The sequence below is a fragment of the Phalacrocorax carbo genome, chromosome 6 (genome assembly GCF_963921805.1).
Source record: "Phalacrocorax carbo chromosome 6, bPhaCar2.1, whole genome shotgun sequence".
Taxonomy (NCBI): Eukaryota; Metazoa; Chordata; class Aves; order Suliformes; family Phalacrocoracidae; genus Phalacrocorax; species Phalacrocorax carbo.
In genome coordinates, this window is record NC_087518.1 from 49,014,090 (window position 1) to 49,032,021 (window position 17,932).

The window sequence follows — 17,932 nt, forward strand, 5'->3', positions numbered from 1 at the left end:
CTTCACGTTCACTCAGCTGAAAAATAAGTCATCTGGTTTAACAGGCAGAGAAAATTCAATACACAGTAGCGCTTTTACCCTGCTGTTTGGGGTGGTTGAAGATTGTGGTTTGTGTTAAACGTGCAAGGCTGACTGCAGTTGCAGACACTGTAAGAAGTGCTGAGCGGGCTTATGCCCAGGGTGAGCAGAGTTCCTTAAACACAGAAGTGGGTAGGAAAGCACGTGCGCTCCCTAAATTGCAATTCTTGGTACAGGGGTTTTTCCTTTAGCAAGCGTTGTGTTTTCCCTATCGAGCGGGGTGGTGGCCAGCTCTGCGTTCAGACTCCTAACTTAGAGCACTGCTTGGCTGACAAAATGTGGCTGTTACCATCTTCTTCAGGGTGAACTGAATTGCCCTCTAGAGTGGTACAGCCAGCACTAACCCTGCAGGGAGGTTGGACCCCTGTGTGCATGAGGTTTGGAGCTGTTGGGGTCGGGAGCAAGAGGTTTCCCCACTGCTCAGGCTATGGAAGCAGCAAAGACCCATTCGTGCCGAGGCTGCTGTTGCACTGCACCCATCAGGGGGAAAAGTTAATAGAGTCAGCTGCGTTTGGGTTGAAGATGGGACCTCTGAAAGGACACTGCTTGCTGTGTTAATGGCTGTCTGCCTCTCTGCCCCAGGGATATGCAGATGTGTTGAAGAGATCACTTACCATCTAAAAGCCAGAACAAACCTCAAACACAGCAACCCTAAGTTAGACTTAATATATGAGGGATCTTGGATCTTTGTACCTAGCATTACCTAAGCCCCAAAAGGTTGGAAATATGCTGTTCCTCAAGGTAAATCTCCAGACTTAGCAGGGCTACATGAAAGCCATAAAATGTAAAAGCAAGTGAAGGCACTTGAGTTACTGTAAAGAAAAAGAAATGTCATTAAATTCAGTGGAAATGCAAATATGCAACACTGTCGATGCTAACCCAAAGGAAAGGGGTAAGGGTTAAGGGATTTATTTCTGGTTCTGCTGTTCCTCCTTCTGACTAGTGAGTTTCATGCCCTGTGAAATTAAGTGAAGAAAAGTATGACAGGGAGGAAGATGACATTACTGTTGTGGTGGGGAGTTGGTTTATAAGAGGGGTTTAACCACAGTTATACATTTGTAGGGGGTTTATCTAAGAAGACAGATTCATTGTGGAGTGAAACAGGAGGAAATTTGACTCCCTGACACTCCCAGCAGTGTGGGCTGTGCTGCGTGCTGAAAACCCAGCAGCACCCCAAAGGGCGCTGTGGTCTAAGTCCAGTTACTCACTGGGATGACGGAGAAGTAGGATTTATTTAAGTTCATATGGTTTTAATGCTATAAAAGCTGGGTTCCTGCAATTATGAAAATACCAGGCCAAATTCTGATTTCACTCAGATCTCCTCTTTACAATTCCTGAATAACTTAACCGAACAAAGTAAGCATTATACCCGGGGCCTGAGCCCACAACACTGGAAGGCGAGGGAGCCAAGCCTATTGCCTGAGAGCTGCTGGGTGTCAGGGATGCCTCACATAGCAGCGCTATGGAACGACGTCATGTGGACCACGCTCACAAAAGCTCAGTTCTGCAGTGACACTTCAGGTTCTGGGTTACAACACCTGGCAGGGAAAGCTTTTGCGGCCTTTCCAGCCCTTCAGGCCCAGAAACAGCCATTTATGAGCCACTGATGGCATAATCAGGCTTTCCGAGGGTTGGGAAGTGCTTGGGGAGAAGGAGTTTATGCTGTGGCTGGTGTCACCATAGTTGCTTTGCAAGCAGCAGGAGGAACCCAAACCTTGTGGGCAATGCAGCAATTTAATGTCCTTGGCATTTCTGCCTGGTAGATATGCCCTGTGAACCTTTTTTTTATTTTCAGAGTGAGTCTGTTGGAAAGAAAAAGAAGCCAGTGCTTTTGTTCCATGGAACAAGCTTGAATTCTATACTACTCTGTGCTGGTTTTGGCTGGGATAGAGTTAATTTTCTTTACACAGCTAGTATGGGGCTGCATTTTGGATTTGTGCTAAAAACAGTGTTGATAACACAGGGATGTTTCGGTTACTGCTGAGCCGGGCTTACACAGACTCAAGGCCTTTTCGGCTTCTCACCCCACCCCACCAGCGAGTGGCTGGGGGTGCACAAGAAGCTGGGAGGGGACACAGCCAGGACAGCTGCCCCCAACTGACCCAAGGGATATCCCACACCGTGTGACGTCGTGCTCAGCATATAGAGCTGGGGAAGAAGAAGGAACAGGGCATGTTCAGAGTGATGGCGTTTGTCTTCCCAAGTAACCATTACGTGTGATGGAGCCCTGCTCTCCTGGGGATGGCTGAACACCTGCCTGCCCATGGGAAGGAGTGAATGAATTCCTGGTTCTTCTTTGCTTGCATGTGCAGCTTTTGCTTTACCTAGTAAACTGCCTTTATTTCAGCCCACGAGTTTTCTCACTTACACTCTTCTGATTCTCTCCCCCGTCCCGCTGCAGGGGGAGTGAGCGAGCGACCGTGTGGGGCTTATTTGCTGGCTGGGATTAAACCACGACACGCTCCAAATAACAGGTTCAAAGATTTGACCCAACCTTAATTATTCTTACTAAGAGAGATTCTGGAAAAATACAATCAGTGAGCAGGAAAGTGAGCCCAGTGAATTAGAGAGAAAAATGTGATACAGACTAAGCGGAGAGAAAAACTGTTATGTGGAGATGGAAAAAGAACAGGGAGAAGGAAAAAGAAAATCAAAATCGAATGGAAAAATGCAGTATATTGGACATCCATTCAAGCCAGTTTATATTTTGGTTGTTCATTCTGCTCCTTAACACACTGCACAGGCATCTTCTTAGCTGAAATAATTGTGTGTCTTAGAGAACAGTCTTGGAGAAAATACTTAATTTGGCAGGACATTTTAGGTATTTCCCCACTACTGCCTCTTCTAAATCATTTTAAAATCTGGAGGGGAAAGTTGATATCTTTTACAGTGTTTAACAAGAAAGTGACATGGTCAAATATATACATCTTTATGAATGTATGTGTTCCCTAAGCACATCTAAACACGCGTGGTTAATTCTGTGCATCTGCAAAAAATATTTGAGCCATAGGACCTGCACAATACCGAACAATCACTTGAGTGCACATAGGAGAGGGCAGACCGAGTCACTCTGGATCTAATTAATTGAAAGGTTGAAGAACCCAACACATAAAATACAGATTATTATTTTGACCACCCAAAAAAAAATGCAAATTGGTTTGCATGTTGGGCTGTACTGGTGAGAGCAGGCAGTTTGCAAAATACAGACAAAAGATAGATATTCTGCTCATGCTTGGGATTTGGTTCAAAACCACCTGATTGCAGCACTATCAAATGAGCTCTTTACATGTTGTATATCAGTACGTTGCCCAAAAATCTTCACAGATTGCATCACTGGCAAGATTTTTACAATACTAAGCCCATCTGTTTGTGCACCCTTGATGTGTTCTTACTTTGGCTGTAAAAATGGTAATCATTATCTGTCCAAGGACCAGTGAAACAAGTACTTGGTTATTTGAGCCGTGGTGATGAGTGCCTTAATTGCGCATACAAATCAGGTACACAGCCAGATGTGTGCAGTGGGTGGGGGTGAGTTTGTGGATGTTTTTGAGCCCACATCACTCTTTAGACTATTGTGAACACATCCTGGCTCAGCTGTCTGTGCAGAATTGGTGAAACAAAGGGCTCTGAGCTATCCCCTCTTAGCAAGGGCCAGGCCCTGGGTAAAACTGGGATGCATTATCCCGGCTCTGTGATTGCCTCGTCCCAGTGCAGAATCACGGGGGGATATTCTTAGGATATTAGAGAATCATCAAAGCATTTCTTAGAAGGGCAAAGGAAAGAGCTAATGTTGTCATCTCCTGCCTCAGGACCACCCAGACACTCTACAACAAATCATGGGTCTTCAGCTACAGTATCTTGAATCATTGTTCACAGGGATTTTAAAGAATTTCATTTCTTTTTTTTATCCTCATTTTTTCTTTTTTTTTTCTTTTTTTAAAGGATGACATGTAGTTTCCTGACAGGCTGGTTTTAATAAGGTCGAAATCTTTGTTGTTGCCAAATCAGAGAGGAATATAACATCTTTAAGTCATTACATGGGAATGGGGTAATTACTCAGAGGGTGTGCTTCAAAGGTTATTGGTTTTTACAATGTTCAGTGTTTTTACACCATTCTGCAGTTGTCTAGAAAGGAGCGGTGGGCCTGATTCTGCCACTGAACCATGTATGGGTACAGGATTTGTATTTACAGGGTTTTCCTGAAGGATTTCAGGGCAGGCAGTTGAAAAGGGCCATACACAGTCTCCTCTGGGGATGGGGAAAGCTAAACCTGACTGCGAGGTGCAGGAAACTTTCCCACACACTGGAAGGTCACTTCAGAGATGGGTCCTGGGGCTGTGCTGGAGTTGCTTCTCACCTGCTAGATGCATCCTTGTGTCCACCTTTGCATCACTGTGTCCCTGTGCCCAGGGGACCTTCAGGCTGCATCGCTGTGACAGCAAACTCCCCGCCTCCTCTTTCCCCTGTCTCTGATGCAGCACTGCCCCCATCCTTTCCCATTCCATCCCCGTCCCTTCCTCTGGCCCCACAGCAGATGATACACTTTCCCTTAGCAACGTGACCCACCTGTGGCTTTAGGATGTCCCTGCTCAGCCTCACTGCAGGTCAATGTCACTCCAGGGCTGAATTTGTCATCACAGAGGTATTTTGCAGGTGGCCTGGGCAATCGGGACCTGCAAATCATAGTGAGAGCCTGCAAAACACTTCACGTTGGGTTAATGCTGGTGGTGTCACACTAACGCTTCAAGGTCTTGACTCAGATCAGAGTCAGGGGAGTAACAGAAGTAAAGTGATTTAATGAGATTTTGATGGTTCCTTGGTGGGTGACACAGGGATAAAAAACAAATCTCCTGGCGTCCAGCCCATGGCCCATCCAGAGAGAGGGTCAAAACTGCACCAGAGGCATTTGGGCTGGATTTCAGTGTTAAGCCTCCTCCTTCTTACAGCAGCATGGCCTCCCTCCCTGGAGACACTGGGTCACGTAAGCCACCTTCTCCTCCTTTATGTCAAAGCTCAGAGCTAAGAACCCAAAGAGAGGACACCAGGCCCTGCCATGCCCATTGTTGGAGAGCTGCTATGGGACCAAGGAGGGGAGCTGCATCCCCACCAGCTGCTACTTTTTGTGCTGCAGAATCAGCAGTTTTCCTCTTCCCCACTCTGTGACCCTGTCCCAGTTTAGGAACCTGTCCTTACCAGTCAAAATCCTCACTGCAGCTAGAGCTTGGCTGGGGTTCGGGATACCTGAATTCTAGAGACAGAAATCTTCAGAAGCAGCTCATCTCACCTACCTTAGAGACATGCTTTTGAGAGGAAAGGATTGTCCTCTTGAGATATCTTGTTCTCCACGAACAACAGTGGGAACACAGATAAATAACTCCAATTACAAGCCCGCATCTGAGATAGCTACAATTAATCCCACCCTTTAAAGCCTATTAAAGGCCAGGGTATCTGAAGGACTGCCTGTGATTCTCCTTGATGGCACCTTATGCACTGACAGCCTCAAGTCCTGCATGTTCAGGAGGGGATGGTGCCTCACTTTACTTCTGCAACCCTCCCATCCTTGCATGCAGTGTCCTGCTCCCCACCACCCCCCTTCCTGGGCTTGAGCACATGGTGACAGTGTGGCTCGGCATTCTGGCATGCTTGGTCACAGCTTTATGTCGTTCCAGAGTCAAAGCATGGTGGAACTTGTGCTTCCCTTTCCCTATTTTTCCTCCATACCTTCATCTTTCCCCTAGCGATAAGCCGTGGCAGACATGGTCCTAACAAAGAGCAGTGCTGGGGGAATAGAACTCCATCAGCGGACATGCACTGCCTTTTGCCTTTGCATGGGGGTTGGAGGCTCACAGGTGCCCGCTTCAGGGAGGGGAATTGTTTGCTGTCAGTCTATAGAGGAGCCATAGCACTGAAATAAGGCTGGATTGGAGCTTGACATTTCTCTCGGGTGGAAAGATGTTTCCTATTTGAGTCTTGTCAGGAGGGAAAGCTCAGATCGACAGCGACGGGTTGTTGAAATGCTCCCGATGTTGTTGCCTGACCCCTCTATCAATAGCGTGGCTGCAGCTGCCCCCCCGCGACTCTGTGGCTGTGCGGCTTGCGGAGAGGGCGGACGCTTGCAGTGTGGAAAAGGGCCAAAGATCTGGGCTCCCAATAACCCTGGGGTAAAGGGAAAATAGTAGAGATAAGGCTCTTCTTTGGCTCATCCCCTGCCTTCTCCAATGGCCATAAACGTGTGGTATTGCTTACTCATTCAGACATACAAAGGCAGTTTACTCTACTACTGCAAATAAGTAGTGGCCTCCTCTGGACCAAAACTGGATTCCTTAATCAGATCCAGGTTGGATTATTATTTTATTTTAATGAACTGAACCTTGGGAAAGCATGATCCTCTTGGCCTTGATCCCACAAAGGACTTCAGGACGTGCTGAGCTGTAGTGAATACTAGCCTTGCTGGAAGCACTCATGCTTGCAGTGCTTAGCATCCTGCAGGATTTATCCCTCAGGCTGCAAGAACAGTGTCCATAAGGAAGGCAACGATGGAGAGAGAGATAAGCCTGGGGGGAATGGAGCCTTTGCTGATCTAAAGAATCCCTTCCAGAAACACATCAAATAATAACCTGAAAATTTCAGGAGATGGGGACTTCACATTCCCTTTAAGAGGTTACTCTAGTGGATTTCACAGTTGAATCCTTGTGACTTATTTCTAGTGTGATTTTTTTTTCCCCAATGTACTCTTTCTTCCTTTTGGTTGAGCACCTATTCTTTTCTTTCGAATATGTGGCCAGACTTCTTGCCAGCCAGCTTGTTTACACAGTGCAGTGGGTTGGTCCCAGCACTTCAAACAGATGTATTTTTCAATTCTTGATTAATAAATTTTGGTGACATAAATAGGTCTGGTTAGTTCCAAGAATAATTGTCTTCACTAGCAGAACATTATTTCTGATCACCAGAAAAATAACATGATCAACTCCTTTCACATCTGTTCATTAAATGAAAACGAAAAAAAAATAGGGCAAAATTTGTTTGAAAAGAAACAGGAAGCATATGCTTAATATCACTTTAAAAAAACCTAGGCATCATAAGGTTAACATCAAATCACAAATGCAAAACAGCCATTATTGTATTTACTCAAAAATTTTCTTTCAGTTTACTAGCTCTTTAGGTTTTCAGTTGAAACATGCATTTTCTCAGGGTTCAGTCTATGCTGGCACATTGTCTTGATAAGCTTCTTTCATCAGATGCTATTGTAAGAAAGGCTGCCTGAGTCTACATTTGTTTACATGTATTAAAAATAGTTGTCATGTGTTTATGTAGTTCCTTTGATCCAGAAAAATCCCCAAATAGTTATGCTTAAAAAGTTATGCTTAAAAGGGTCACTTCTTCCACCCTGAACAGAGACCGAGTTGGGACCAAGGCATCGCAGCGGATTAAAAATGCGTAGAAATATCACCATAATTCAGTTGGGCCTCACCCCCTCAGAGCACCATCAATTTTCCATCAGCTTCAGAACAGTTACTGGGGCCATAAAGGTGGTTTGGACTTTGGGAGCAAAACGTAGTGAAAAGACCATCTTCCTAGAGAGTACATATTTTTATGCACTTTGTTTTGGTTTGCAAATAAAGAAGCAGTGGTACCTACAAAGCCTAGGGCTGGCAATATCTCAGCTAGACCTGCTGTTTCCGGTCTGGGGCATCTCACTCCAGAGAAGACACAGATCAACTAGGCCAGGGGAGAGTAGAAGAATGGATGGAGGGAGAGCACCTGAGGACGTGCGGAGAACAGGGGAGGGAATTGTTTGTTTAAAAGACAGAAGGCTGAGGTGAAACATGGTTAAGTCTTCAAAACACATGAAAGGCTGCTGAGAAGAGGAAAGGAATAAACCTGTCCACAGGGACAGAAGAAGTCACGAACTTGTGCTGTAGCAAGGAAGACTTGGTGAAACATTAGGCAGTAACTCTGGATGTCAGGAGTGGTGAGATGCTGGAATAGATGTCTGCAGAGACTCTGGAATTGCTATTATTGTAGGGGGTTTTTTGAGATTGGATTAGACATAAACGTCAGGAAGGGTTTAGATCTTGTTCCTGTCTTTTGTACAGATGGGCCAGAAAGTCCCTCCTGGTCCCATCTTCTGTGATTCTGCTGTAGTATCACATGTGGTCAGATGAGCCCTGCTTATATGGATAAACCAAGTCACGCTAAAAATTAGTTTGTGAGCTCCTTGCAAAGTCCTTGCAAGCTAAACCAGAACAGAAATTCCCCCCAAGGTTTGCATGTGTGTTTGTTTTATTTTTCAGTTTGAAAATGCTCCCAAATCATCAAGGTGCTTCAGCATGCCCCCAGTGCAGAGGACTTGAATCATGTAATTGGATTCAGTAGGGTCTGTTCACAAAGCCTCTGCCTGGGGCCCCTTTTTTTGGGAAAGTTTTACCTGTTCTAATGATGGTAAGACAATGTATGACTAATGCACTGATTTGAAAAACTGCCCTATTATCTGATCAAAAGTACAAGCTCATGAATATGATACCGCAGGTAATTTGGCTAAAAGATACCTGGAGTCTTCCAAATTTTTAAAACTATCCCATACACAGAAGCAAAAAACGGGGGTATGAACAGTGGAGCGAGTGGTTGCCTGTTCACCACAGATCATGTGGAATGTTTTATTAAAGATATTTTTGTCAGACACAAAAGACTGACATACAGAATATCCTGGGCTGGCAAGAGAAGGCGTGATAATAATTTAGATTATTATCCCTCAGACCTGTGATTCATTTTTATTATTCTCTGTGTTCATTTCAGGAATGATCAAAACCTCCCTGAGGACAATGGAAAGTTTCCAGCTGAGTTCAGGGCACTCTGCTGCTGCTTTCACCCTTAGGGAAGGTCTGAGGGTCAGTGAGATCCTATGTGCACATGCAAACATGCTCAGAGGGAGTTTGGAGAAGTCATCTCCTGACACCAGGGCCACCTCTAAGATTAGATTGTAATCTAATCTAGCGTGGCTGTCTAGGGCCCCTCTGTAACCTCTAGGAAGAGAAAGACCTTGAGCAGGAGTAAGTACTCCGTAGAGACCTGCAAGGTGTCTGGAATGAGGTGGACCACCTTCTGGAGAGGTTTCTCTCCCCATTTGCTATAGAAACAGCCTAGGAACAAACTTGGAGATTTTACAAGGAATTTTGTAGCATTTGGTAAAAGGGATCATTCTCTTTAAATATCTCTAAACCACCTTGGCAGTCAGCTAGGATGCTCAAGTGAAGTTGCATTTAAGGAAATGTCCTATATGGATATACTGTGATTCATTTACTGCTAGCATGCTTTGCCCACATTAATGGAAGCACACTGTTCTTCACTTGTAAAGCACTTAAGCATTTTTTAAAAACAAAGAACCCCAACTAACAGTATTTATCTTAACAGGGAAACTTTATAGAAATCTAATGTCTTGAAAACAGAAAATCACCTCACTGACTGAGGAGAAAAGTGGTCAAAAATTCTCAGGTCTTTTGACAGGAAACCCTGGAATTTTAAGTAAACTGCAGGGTTCGGGGGTTTTTTTACCCCCCCAAAAAATACTTGTTTTCAAGGGAGAAAAAAAAATCAACAAAAAAGCAACACAACATTTCTGGCAGTTGACTAGGAAATGGAAACATCATAAGGAAATGTAAAATGTTGATTTAAGGCTGCTTTAGGAATCCCTTAGAGGTAGTTGGCTGATGAACGGACTCATGATTCTTTTATGGGCTCCCTGGCCAGCCTGTGTCCCCCGTCAGACATCTCACGCAATACATCCCTCAGGTGCAGAAGGACAGTTTGCACAAGGGACCTTTTAGCCTCACTGGAGGATCAAGCCCATAGATGTGTCAGGAGCAGGATACACCCAAACTGCAAGTCTCAATGGCATTTTGGCAATGTTTTTTAAATTGAAATTGAAAACCAGACACTCCTTGCAGCTTAAAATTTAATTTAGGGCCAGATTGTGTGATTCTGTAAAGTGACAAACAGTAACCAAAAGATGAGTACAAGCACCTACCCATACTTACCTTAGGGAAAACTGGTACGGGGAAAACCCCCAAAATTCTGATCCCACTGTCAGTGTTGCCAGATCTGTGCCCCACAGCATCACTCAACAGGATATATGAGATCTGGATCAGAAGGTGGAGCATGACTGCATTTCTGTTCAATTACTCAGAGCGTGTAGTACCTAGTTTTGTTAGAAGCATGCTTTAATGATGCTTTGTATTCGCTGTGGGGAGGCCATTCATATGTGATGTTAGGTGTATTACAGGAGCTTGGATAGACAGTGCCTAATCTGGTATCATTCTTACCAGCGCTAAATTAACTGCTAAAAAAAGATGGACAAATTTGAAACAGCAGCATTAGCTTATCCCAGATCAACTCTTTGTATTAAGCGACTGCAGCGGTTTTGATGCAATATAGCAGAAGCTCTAAAGCTGTCTGTCTTGTATCATCGGTTCAAGACATGAACCAACCACTCACCATAGGAATTTGAGAGTTTTCTCTAGCAAGGCTTGATTTCAGAATTTTCTGTTTACAGCAGTGTGTTCCTCTGGAATAAGCACTGCTTCTCGCTGTCAAAGACCTGATACTAGTTAGATGAATTATCAGCTCCCACGAAGCAATTCCCATGTCTTTAATTCTAGATTGCCTTTTCTTTTTACTCTAATTCATTGCACATTAGTTAAGGTCATTTCTAGCTACAGAACAACTATCCCACCCAGAAGATGTGGTGACAGTATAAAGGATGAGGGAAGAAATGAAATGAATCATCCCAAAAGCCGGGGTGAAGTGCAGTGATTGTCTATTGAATTTGAAGTCGACCCGTGTGTGTGTTTACCAGTGCCCTCTTCTGGGTTGACTCTGATCTTCTTACATTTGGTGATTGACTCAACACATTTGAAGCACCTGAGCTAAAAGCTATCTTGTTATTGCTTAGACAGGAAAAGACAAAAGCCTTCAGTGCTACTAAATCCTAATTCTGTGTAAGAGTCTGGAGCAAGGAATTGTTCCTTTTATCTAATATTATGCAAGACGTAGCCTTTTTCTTCCAAGGTCAGGAACTCAGATACTGTATCTAAATATTTATAGGACTGCATAACTTCTTACCCCTACCCCATAAAAAAAATTATTTGACAGTCATTTTCAGTGCCTTCAAATCCCCTTTACGGAAGATTTAAAAAGTAACACAGTGAATCTGCAGGTATTAGTGTCACATCTTGTTTTCAGGAGAACTTGTCTTTTTTCTCCTTGCTCCACAGCAGAATGCCATGCTTTTAAGTCCAGAATCCACCTTGCACAGTTTGCGTGCTCGGATGTGCTGCTCTGTGACAACTAGTGGATTATGGCTCATCCAATAATGGATGCAATGGAAGCATTTTATGAAATGGTGGTTACAACTAAAACTTCCAAATCAATTGCAAATGGACCTTTTTGGCCTTCAGTGTCGTGGGAATCATGATGAATTCCAACCTGCAAATTCAAATCAAAGTACTAACTCAGGTCAGTAAGTAATCCCGCTGCTACTGAGGCAAATACATAGACAGGGAAACTTCACACTGAGTCTGGTTTTGGCATTGTGATTTGATCAAAGATGGCTTAAAGCCCGGAAAAGAAACGAAGCTGCTTGGTCTCCTGTGCTCAAGGTTATCAGTTGTGTAAAGGGATCTGAGAGATTCTTTAAGGCTTGTGAAACAGGGGAAGGGCGTGTTTTGTGGCCCCTCCTAGACTGAGTATCCAGCCCATGGTGAGTAAGACACATCTCCCAGACATGACAAATTTTGAGACCTTCGGCAGCAAGAAGGTACCTACGAACGTAAGAATGAGGTCATCCTGGGGCAGCACAAAGATACATCTGTCACAGTCTCTGATGCTGACCAATAATGGATGCTTAAAAAAATCAGTGCAATAAGATAGATATATCAAGAGTGATCCCTCCTTTGGCATAGCATCCTACCAGCAGTCAGAAGCTGAGGGACATCCCACATCAGAGCTGTTTCCAGTTCATGACAATTATCAGCCCCTGGGACTCTCCCTGCATGCCTAATGCATGCAAACAATAATAATAATTGTGACTCTCTCTGTTGTTTTTCTTGCCACATAGAATAACAGCTCACAGAATAGAGATAAGGGTTCTCCTGTTTAACTTCCTTTTCTTGTGTTTTCTTTTAGCACCACCACGTTGCCTTCCTATATCAGGATAACCAATGGCTACATCACAGTCAAACCTCCCATCTGGATTTCAAACCGGCTGGATCAGAGACCGCGTTCAGATCGCCCATCCCAGCCTCAGCCTGCAAGCTCAGCTTCAGCCAGCATTTTATGGCCAACAATAACTTCTCTCTGCGTGGCCATAGCTTCTTTTCTCCTGAATCTACTGCAGCCTTCCTGACCACATTAGTATTACGTGCAATCCATTGGAATAGAGAAGAGAGATAATTTATGAACGAATTGGAGGTTAAGACAACAACAATTACAAGCTGGACCTTCTCAGTGAATCAGTAGTGCCTTCTAGCTGATTTTGTCTCTTTGCCCAGATGCATTTTGAAACTCTAAAGCTTTATTGTAACACTGACTTACATCTTCTTTTTGTAGAAGGATCTTTATTTCCCATAGTGCTATGGGGTTTTGTAAAATATCCATGTTCATATAAAGAAAAAAAAGAAAAAGAAAAATGTATTTATTCGACTGGTAAACTTATTTTTCTTGTTGTATATGTTAATAACATCCCTATTAATCAGTAGCGATGGTGAAACAGATAAATTAATATTTTCTATATTTGTTTTCTAACTGACAACTCTGCAAATGTCTGAACTGACACCAAATGAATGGCTCCTTTGTTTCTTTAACCATTACTTTTTACAGCAACTGTCCAATAAGTACATTTCTGCTGACCAACTTTATTTTACTCTTTTTCATCTCATTAGCATAGCTTACAGTGAATAAAGCAGATCCTGCTCTCTGTGGCCTATGCCCATTAGAAAAATAGGTGCATCCTTAACTCAATTTAGCTGCTACGACCTGAAATCCCAGTTATTTTTATATGACTTAGTAAGTCATTAGTCAAGATAACCCTCTAAGTTCCCCTGTTGTCTTTAACTAAACTATTTAACTTCTTCGGAAATTACCAATTTCCCTCTTTGCCCTGGGATTAATTCATTAGCTAATGCAAATTAAGACAGCTTTTTCATAATAAAAAATTGCTTTTAAAGTCTGGAATAACCCCACTGGAATTATTTTGTTCTCTCCCTCATCTTATATAAACACAAGCCTACAACCTTTCCCAGCATAAATGAGAACAGAACTTGGTCTGTCCATAGGGTATAAAGACATAGCATCCTGTTAGTCTATAGAACTTCTTTGTACCAGTTGTATTAATGCAGATGGACAACCTGGAGGGCAAAAAACATCTACAAATGCCGCTTCATCTTGCTGTTATGATGCTTAGAGCCAGTATCTCCATTCTGAATGATGGCTTGTCCAAAATCTGTTCAATACCACAGGAACCAAATTAACCCCTGTGTCATGGAGACGTACAGAACGTTCCTCCATTTGTAAACTGTGGTACTTCTGTTGACTTCGATGGAAACGTTCTGACACCTTACACTCACTGGAAAATTTACTCCCTATCCAAGCAGCTACTTTTCGTGAATGCAATGAACAGCAGCTATGGGAACAAAAAAACACGTCCACCTTAAAAACTATAAAGTTTAATAATGCATTTTTTCCCCAACCAAACATGATGAAAAATCCCTTTGGATACAAGCGTTTCAACCAGAAAATCAATTTGGTTGAAATAGTGGTTTTTTTCTATGCCATCTACAAACCAAAAATCCAAAATATGTGACGAAAACATCTTAGTTAAAAAGGAAGGCTCAAAAAACAGGAAAATGCAATGCAGACTTTACTTTTCAAAAAAGCAGTGCTTTTTCTCCTTGAAAAAAATATCGGATGATAATGATGATGATTACAGTAATACTGATAAAAGTCTGACTGAAAACAGTCATGTCACTTTCCCACCAGCCCTACAGCTTGGTCTCCAGGGCTGGAGAGATGATTCCATGCAATCTTAAAGTCTCTGCAGTGAGAGGCGGTTTAGGGTTCACTGTTTGTTTGTCATTGTACCAGTTGTTTCAGGAAAGTAAGTTAGGAAATAATTGGACTACGAAAGGCACATAGTTTTGTTTGAAACCATGATGAAGTACTGAGCTTTTCCATCACGCAGCCCAACCAGGGAGAATACAGATAACTTCTTTTTGACTGACTGCACACCATGACCTCCAGCCATTGCTCTATTTTTGACAGAAGGTGGTGTAGATTTGCAGTCAATTTAAGCTGGTTCAGGAGACAGTGCTGTAAGCGACCCCTGGTTTTTTCAAGCACAATAGTTGATAAGGCTGAATGGAAAACTTTGAGCTTTGCTCCAAATGTGAGCTTCAAACACGCCCTGTGCATGCTTTTATATTGTGTATTTTGGCTAGAAGGAGATTAGAGATGTTAGTTTTGGACAGAAGCCACTCACCTTGATAATATTTATTGCATGGGGCTGGATATTGGAAACATATTTTGGGAACTTTCATTTTGGTTTTATTTGAGTTATTACCCTAGAAATGCCTTCATTTGAATATAATGGCTTAACAGACCTTCAAATTAAAAAGGTGATTGGTTCGCCTGCTGTATTCAAGACAGAGATCAGAACTGAATTCTAGTATCTTATTTACAAAAATAGAGCTGGAAATAAGGTAGGCAAATCTTAAAGGTGATGATAAGTTACATAGTAAAAGTGAACAGCCAATGAACCAAACCCCATTGAATTTTATTTGTTGTACTCTGATCGAATCCAGAAATGATTCTGTGGTACCATCCCAGAAATAATTCCAGGTGTTGGAAAACTTGCAGTATAAATAGACAAGACCACATAAAGATAAGGGAGAGAGAAAAGAGCAGAAAACAGAAACTTGTCCAAGACTGTAAGGAAAAACACCAATAGGGCCAAGACTAGAAATTACAGTTCTACAGTTTCCCAACTTGCGGCTTTCTCCATAAGCCTCCAGGGCTTTTTTGACTATTAGGAGCACACAGGTATCTCCACACTCACAGCTGTCATTATAGCGCACAGAATAATTACGCCGTTCATCACTGATGAGGTTTTTTTCTGAGTCACTCCTCCACTGGACAGTAATATTCAGTATTCATCAGCTCAGATATCGCAGTATGTTTGAATATCGCAGTAGTATGTAAATAGCTTGGCTATCAAAGTATGTTTTGATGTGTTTGCATTTCTTGTGAAATGAGTGAATGTTACCGGAGCTCACTGCATTTCCCTTGCGCTGCTGCCCCGTGTTTGTCATTCTGCAGTGCAGGTGTCAAAGCCAGGTGTCGCCTGCCTTTGGGGTCAACAGACGACTTCTGCCACCTAAAGGCGTCTAGCTCACCCGGTCATCTGGGCTTCCTCTGGTTAGGGGAGAAGACACAACTTACAACAAATATAAGATTAAGCAGCTTCCCGTAGATCCTAGCTCAGGAACCCCACATGAATGGCTTCAGCACAGTTCTCTAACCAAATGTTTATTTTATTCTGTTGTCTAATCCTAAGGTATGACGTAGGGTAACTTTTTTCAGTTTGTGGCATAGCAATACTAGAAGATGAGACCCTCACTGTGATTGACAAAATGGATTATTTATTAATCAATCAGCTACAGCAGCTTGGTATTAACTAAAATACACTAATACTGGTTAGCACAGGTCTATGCACACTCATTGCAATGGATCATTATTATATTCACCATGAGTTTAAAAACTGTGCATAGGATTTGATGGTACATGCTCTTGAAGTACCACTGCCTACCAGCTTCATGGGACTTCAGTGTTCTCTGTGGGTTTCTCAGAAAACTAGAAACCGACTGTTTACTTTCTCAGAGTCCCACATATTCACAAGATTCCAGTAGCAGGAGGTTTAACAAAAATATGCATGCCTGCTGTACATAATACCAAACACAAGTGATAATCTTTACCTCTGAGGAACACAAAGAAGAGAGTCACGCGATGTCTAGCGCCATGATTTTGGATGCGGCCAAAGCTGCATGGTCGTAAGAGTCATCTTTTCAGTGCAGCTACAGCTGACACCAGGACAATTCACATTACATCTAACTGTAGCATTATAAACAAAAGGTAATTATCTGCCAATCTCTTGCCCTGGTGGCATAAATATTCCATACCACCAGCAACAGATCTAACAGCCACTCTTTCATTGTGTTAATGCTTTTCTTGCCTATATTTAACTATGGCTGCTATATTAACGTGCATTGCCACTTGGAGAACCAGTTAGCAATCTGGGACAGAAGGTATTTTATATTTTATGACTGAGGAAATTTCGCTGCAATCCCTTGGGCTGTTGAATAATGCAATACCTCTTCTGGCAATAAATGATGACCATGATTTATGATAACTATGCTTTATACAGGTGTCAAAAAAATCTGCTTTGTTGACCTTCCCTTCCCATTCCTCCAAGCTCCACTGTAATTTAGGAACACCCAAGGTACAGAGTTGTTTATTTATCTAAGCTCTTCAATATACAGTTGTGGCGAGGAAGAGTGTTGGAAAGAGGGAGAACGTAATCTGTTTAGTGCATTGATTAGTCGAATGATATGAACCAGTCATTACCATATACCACTGTTAGGGAGGAATTTCCCATCATATATTTATGTTAGAGAAACCAAAGTGCCGCAGTTATTATCTCAGCATAAATGGTATCATTCCGAACTTTGCTTAGTACCATATTGCTATATTATATCCAAAAAGCATATGGACTTGTCATAGCTCTGACGTGATCACTGTTCCATGGTGTGTGCTAGAGGTCAGCTTCAATTTAAGCTTGTTTCAGCTTAACTGAAGCAGAAAAATAATTTACTAATTTTGAGAGCATGGGGGTGTGTGTGCATGTACATGCAGGCAGGTATGTATGCTCGTATGCATGGTGTGTGCGCTTTATCCACCCCAAACGCAGCCTTTCCTGTGACTGGCTTTTCAGGAAGTACCTTAATCTAGCTGAAGGCAGAGAGGTCTTCCCAATAGGCAATACTTTCCATCTATTAAGGATTAACCATCCTGCAGATTCATGCTCACACTGAATTTTAAATTGCATGTTTGTCAGTTTTCAATTCAAATGTATTTCAAATATTTTTTCCTGTTCCGCCTCCTGCTTTCGTGAACTGTTTTAAAGAGTGTAATAAAAAGATGCTTTCTAATATTATTTTGTCAAAATATTTTTGTAGCATAATATATTAATAAAATGTTATTATAAATCCATAGCACAAGAATCTTGTATGTCTAGGTTCTTTCCTTTGCATAAAAGGTAGAGAAACACTGGGAAAAAAGAGACCATTCAGTTTGTAAAGCTTATGCACGCTGCTCCTCTTTTGCCCAAGACCAACATGAGATGGAGGAAATCATACTCTGGGGAAGGTTCCTCATAAAATGATGTGGGTTTTTTGTCATGTCGATTGCTGCAGAGATGTGGAGACTCTCTTTGTGTACCTTTTTATTGGTGAGAAGCTGCTTCCCCTGGTGTGTAACAAGCCTGGAGCAGCCTTAGCCTCCAATCTGTGTCACTCGCGAGAAGCCACTGCATGAACCACCTGGCATGTGTTGAGTGGGATTTAGGGAGAGGGAAAGGCTCCAAATGGCAGATAAAGGCTCTGGGAGCTGAGCTTGCCCCTACCATTTCAAAGGCTCAGTGGGAAAGCACAGGGGAAAAGGAAAAAAAACAACAGCCCCCAAAGCCTTTTTGGGAGTGCAGGAGCAGGAGTCTTAAAGGACATTGACCTGAAGTCTGGGGGAAAACTGG

At 42.7% G+C, this 17,932-nt stretch overlaps 1 protein-coding gene across 1 annotated transcript in view; it reads left to right on the plus strand.

Annotated features, from left to right (window-relative positions):
- TRABD2B (TraB domain containing 2B) overlaps window positions 1-17,390 on the plus strand; it is a 296,942-nt gene extending 279,552 nt beyond the window's left edge. Inside the window, exon 7 of the mRNA XM_064455138.1 lies at window positions 12,259-17,390. Within this exon, the coding sequence (XP_064311208.1) occupies window positions 12,259-12,478 (220 nt within the window). The 3' untranslated portion in view covers window positions 12,479-17,390. The remainder of the gene's footprint in view (window positions 1-12,258) is intronic.
- Window positions 17,391-17,932: the final 542 nt, after the last annotated feature.